At 40.7% G+C, this 5,824-nt stretch overlaps 1 protein-coding gene across 2 annotated transcripts; it reads right to left on the reverse strand.

The window, feature by feature from the left end:
* Positions 1–518: 518 nt before the first annotated feature.
* Positions 519–3,269, reverse strand: LOC307242838 (uncharacterized protein). 2 transcript variants are annotated; one of them, XM_080017439.1, is made up of 5 exons: positions 3,176–3,269; positions 2,518–2,598; positions 2,271–2,405; positions 1,977–2,053; positions 519–1,346 (listed from the first exon to the last, which is right to left on the reverse strand). In XM_080017439.1, coding segments are annotated over exons 2-5 (330 nt in total). In that variant the 5' UTR covers positions 2,519–2,598; positions 3,176–3,269; the 3' UTR covers positions 519–1,229. The 2 variants fall into 2 exon arrangements, with proteins under 2 accessions (XP_079873565.1, XP_079873564.1); XM_080017438.1 differs by having other exon boundaries at positions 1,977–2,056.
* Between the last annotated feature and the right edge of the window lie 2,555 nt (positions 3,270–5,824).

The following is a 5,824-nucleotide window of genomic DNA, read 5'->3' on the forward strand; positions in this document are numbered from 1 at the left end:
AAAGCAAGCTGGTGGAAGCAGTGTGGTGCTCTGGGAAATGTTCTGCTGGGAAACCTTGAGTCCTGGCATTCATGTGGACTTACTTTGACACGTACCACCTACTTTAACATTGTAAGGCGGGTCAGCGTTGTTTCGGCGGGACCTACTCAATATTAGCCAGGTGGTTTAAATGCTGTGGCTAGTCTGTGTATAAGCCTCCTGTTCTCGACGCCCTGTTTCGGTGTGTGCCACTTTATATGTAAATTACCTGCCAGGCCTCTAGTTCTGTGGGCCAATGGGGTTTGAGCATGAGGATTCCGTTGTGTGAAGTACATAAACTTATACTGATTTCATCTTATCAGTCCACCAAAATCTGTTTCTGAACAAATTTGAGGTGAGAAATATGCAGTCCAGTTGCTGAACCTTCACTCCTATTAGATCTACAAGTTACGACTTTTGTAAGGTAAGGGCACTGGTGGTTGCGCCGCAGCGAGACAAAGCACTGGGACACCGCACAGAGAAAATAAATTAAATACATCTACAATAAATCACACTATTTTTATTGGCTTTGTTTGGAGGAACACACATTGCATCACACACCGCAGCCTACAGTTTATGTACTGCACACCTTTTTTTTTTTTCTTTTGAAAAAATCACACAGCAGAATTATTGTTTAAATACTTACATTTCTCTTGTCTACAGTTTTGTCACAGACAGTTGTTATTAATTCCTCGTTCTTTTAAACGATTTGTGCTGGTCTGTAAACCAACAGAGCACTTCCTGGCAGTGCTTGGTATTTCTCCAGCTGTGGGTGGAGTTACCCAGATGGGGGACAGTTCTAATTCTAATGTGTCTCAATGTGACGTAGGAAGGAGACACAAATCTGAACGGCTTGTTGAATCACATGTTTTATGAAATAGGGAGCCCACAAAAAAACGGACTGAGTTGTCTTATTTCATAGTTTGTGTGTAAGTAGGCCCATCAAAGTGTTACTGTTTACAGCTTAAGATGTGACTACATCAAATTTTCGCTCTAGCCACATGATTTTAAATCATGATAAGATAAGATTACAAAAGATTCTGTTTCACACATTCACTGTAAAAGCAGTCATGTGTATATATAGGTATGGGGATAGCACCAAAATATGAAATTGATTATTAATAAACACAAGTATTAATCAACTTAACTGCACTCCTTATTCAGCTCATATTTCTCCCATATATTGACTTTTGACTGTCGGTCGGACAGTTTCATTCCTTATTTTTGGGTTTCAGAATTTCTCTGGTATTGATCGGCTTCTTCCGTCTCCTTATCACCCCGACCTCCTTGGATCCCCTCCACCAGAGCAGAGTGTCCCACACCGAGCCCTGCTCCAACAACACAGAAAAGAAAGAAAAAAATATGGATAAGGGAACACAGAATACAAATTATTCAAGGAACATGACGAAACATTTAGTCTACATGACACATAATTGATTAGATTTTGAGTAGTGGTGGAAGGAGTGCTCAGACCTTTTAATTAAATGAATGTACAAAAACCCTGTCACAAAATGACGAGTAAAAGTGTAAGTACTACATTGACATTCCTACTTAAGTAAAAAATATAGAAGTACTTGCTCTTAGGTAAAAGTACTTGTCATAGTACGTGCCCTGATATAGTTCAAGTTCAAGAGATTATTTGCCACATACATATACATACGGTCATACATATATATGCAGTGAAATGTCATGACACCCGGTGATTCCACACAATAAGTTCAATAAGCTCTAAAAATACTAAAATATACCAGCCTATAATACAGCATAAAGTGCTTGCTGTACATTTGCTTAAACAATAATAGTTAAAAATTGGTACAGTCTACGGTGTTGTCATAGTAATATGCAAATATAGATAGAAATCTATAAATAAAATAGCGAATAAATAATGTTTAGAGTAAAACGTATAGATATTGGCTTAGAAGTGTAGTGGAGTAAAAGTCGAAAGGTGGATTTGATACCTGAGTTACTGAGCCATCTTGTTGACCCACGAAGGACATCAAACCTAACTTTGTCTCTTCAAAGAAATATTCCACAGCTTCTGGAAAAGACAATGGAATTTTAGAAGAAAGAAGTTAGCAGGTGACGCTTACATAGTGTCATGAAAAATATGTATTACAGAGTGAATACGGAATATAACACAAGTGAGCTCCAGCATTAGATACTATATAAAACTTTATTTTCATCTAGATCCCATTATGCCCCAGCCAAGCTTGTGATCTGTCCTCATACTTACAATAAAATAAAATACTCACCATGCACTTCATTCACACTGGCACTAATGACCGCGATGAAGAAGGCCAGTGCGATGCAGCGGTTCAGTGTAAAGCCCTTCCATGGGTTTGGAACCTCACTCAGACTTTGTATGGACAGAATCCGATCATAAGACACTAGAAGGGATAGACGAATACAGTCAGTTGTACTAAAAACTATATTGAATCACATTTTGCACTCATCATATTTGCTTGGTTGTAAAGTAAGAGGTTTGACCTGAAGGCTTACTTTTGATTATTTCAGGCTTTGTATTGTTTCAACGCGTTTCTCTCGTCTCTTCAAGGGTGACGTTTGAATTTAAGTGTTTCCCTGTAGTAAAATATTCAATAAAGACATCAACATCTTATTTCTCCAGTTAATGTTAAAGCACTTTGTCAGTTGTTACCACAAACAGTGCCACTTGCACATGGATTTCTGTAAAATATCTTTCATATACTAATCCAGTGATTCTCAACATGGGGTCCTGAGACCCCAAGAGGTACTTCAAAAGGTTTCAGAGGGTCCCCAGCAAAATTATTAATAGTAAAAACTTCACTGTTATTTCATCTACAAGACGTTAGCACCATTAGAGGATGTTAGATTTATGACTGTTTTGATCATATTTCCACTGTAATCTCCCTCACTCATACAGACACTAAATCACATCTTATAATAAATAACCTTCTCAGACATGGATCCCAGAGACAAAAATACATGAAATGGGGTCTGTGGCTTAATACATATCAAAGTGAGGGTCCTTGTTATCATGAAAAATGAGAATCACAGGACTTAATAGAGTCAAAAGCATAAAAAATGCCGTCCCACAAAATTAGAAATGACTATATTCACAACACAGTTGTTAACACAGTTAATTTTACTGCTGCAAAACTTTAAGGAAGAATCTTACCGGGTGTTGAACTCTCGCTATTCTGCAGTTCTGCTGGTGTTTTGTGCTCTGTGGCAGAGCAGAGAGCGTCCTACAAGCCCTCCCTACTCACTTGACTGGCAGGCACAGATGATTGGGGTTGAAAAAAAAGAAAATGTTTCATGGTGCCTGCAGATACTGTTGATACTTTACTGCAGCAAATAATCCAGGAATCCTTCAGGCTGCTTTGCGCAGTCCAGCAAATTTGACACACCACTGATGAGGAACCATCAAAATGCATGGCAGAAATGCATTAAAATATCCCATTGCCATCTAACTATGTGGCATACGTTTTAAAATCAAGGAAAATAAGTTCCAACACAAAAATATGAGGGCTCATTTACAGGACCACCGGATAATATTAAATAACATATCAGTTAGCTTCTATTGTGTGTTTGGAGTCTAAAGTTGATAGCTTTGTTTCACTCGTCAAGTGCTTTACCATAACTCAACAGCATACATACAGTGCATATACAATTCTAAATACAAAACTTTGAAATACGGAATAAAAAGGAAATGCACAGTAAACATAATGTGGTCAATCTTCAAATAATAACAAAAAAAAAAAAAAAAAAAAAAAATAATAATAATAATAATAATAATAATAATAATAAATATAGCTGCAGGCAGCAATAAGCAGGGTCCAGAGTAATTGACCCTTTGTTAAGTTCAATGGATGAGTGTGTTTTGGCTCTCTGTTCCTGTGTGTGTTGTAACTGCAGAAGTCCATTCATTCCGGCCTGGTTCCAGTGTAATTATCGAGTGGTGTTTGTGGCTGTGGGTGGGTTTACTTTGCAACTAACAGCGGTTATCATTCTGAAGCACGGCTGCATGGTTCAATACTGTGAACATGATTATTTATTACAATTATTAATCCATTTTGGGGAACATAATTATTATATCTTGTCTGTGAGTGAGGCGGATCCATGAGACCCATAAACTACTGAGGTCAGTTCGTCATTAACAATAGCAATAATAATTCATAGAAGAAAGAAATATGATGGGGGGAGTCAAGACCCTGGAGAGGCTGGTCCTTGTGCATCTCCACCCCCTGGTGAGATCATCAATGGACCCGCTCCAGTTTGCCTACCAGCCTGGCATTGGGGTGGACGACGCGTCATCTTCCTGCTACATCGAGCTCTCTCTCACCTGGAGAAGCCTGGGAGCACTGTGAGGATCATGTTCTTTGATTTCTGAGGTGCCTTCAACACCATTCAGCCTGTGCTTCTGAGGGACAAGCTGCAGCACACAGGAGTGGGCCATCACCTGTCTTCCTGGATCCTGGACTACCTCACGGACCGGCCACAGTACGTGAGGTCTCAGAACTGCGAGTCTGACATGGTCATCGGGGGCCCCGCAAGGAACGGTCTTGGCACCTTTCCTCTTCACCCCCTACACTGCACACTTCATGTACAACTCAACCAGCTGTCACCTGCAGAAGTTCTCTGACGACTCTGCAATCGTCCAGATCAACGCGCGGAAAACCAAAGAGCTGGTTGTGGATTTCCGCAGGTGCGGACACTCCCCCCCGACACCGGTGAGCATCCAGGGAATGGATATTGACATAGTGGAATCGTACAAGTAACTGGGTGTTCACCTGAACAATCAACTAGACTGGACTAATTACATACATGCACTTTATAAGAAGGATCAGAGCAGACTCTATCTGCTTAGAAGACTTAGGTCCTTTGGAGTGCAGGGGGCTCTCCTGAGGACCGTCTTCAACACCGTGGTGCCATCAGCCATCTTTTATGGAGTGGTCTGCTGGGGCAACAGCGTCACCACAGCTGACAGGAAGAGACTTGAAAAACAGATCAAGACGGCCAGCTCTGTCCTGGGGGGCCCCCTGGACCCAGTGCAGGTGGTGGGAGAAAGGAGGATGATGGCTAAGCTGTCATCCATGATGGAGGACGAATCCCACCCCGTGCATGAGACTCTGATGGCACTGGAGAGCTCCTTCAGCGATAGGCTGCTTCACCCAAAGTGTGGGAAGGAACACTATCGCTATGGGGATGGTAGCTCAGGCGGTAGAGCTGGTGGTCTAGTGATCTAAAGTTTGCTGGTTTGATCCCAGGCTCCTCCTGCTAGCATGCTGTAGTGTCCTTGAGCAAGACACTTAACCCCTAATTGCTCCTGATGGCTGCATCCGTCAGTGATTGAACAATTGTGTGTCGCTTTGGATAAAAGCGTCTGCTAAATGAAATGTAATGTAATGCTATCACAGGTCCTTCCTTCCCACGCCTGTTAGACTGTATAACCAACAATGCAGCCAGTAGACCACACACAAAACTGTGCATTTTTTTATATTAAAAAAGAAAGTGCAATCCCTGATGTGCAATGTGTCAAGATATGTGCAATACATTTAGTACTCCTGTTCCTATTTATGGTGAATTTTTATTTTTCTGTTTTCTATACATTTTATATTGTTTATAGTGTGTACCTTGATATGCTCTCCATTTTCTGCTGTCCCCTTTTTGCTGCTGGAACGATGTAAAGTTCCCCGTTGTGGGACTAATAAAGGTTTATCTTATCTTATCTTATCTTATCTTATATCTTCATATTCTAAATAGATAGATGGATATATGGAAAGATAGATGGGTAGATAAATAGGTAGGTAGGTAGGCAGGTGGG

The sequence above is a fragment of the Zeus faber genome (assembly GCF_960531495.2).
Source record: "Zeus faber genome assembly, chromosome: 1".
NCBI classification, from domain to species: domain Eukaryota; kingdom Metazoa; phylum Chordata; class Actinopteri; order Zeiformes; family Zeidae; genus Zeus; species Zeus faber.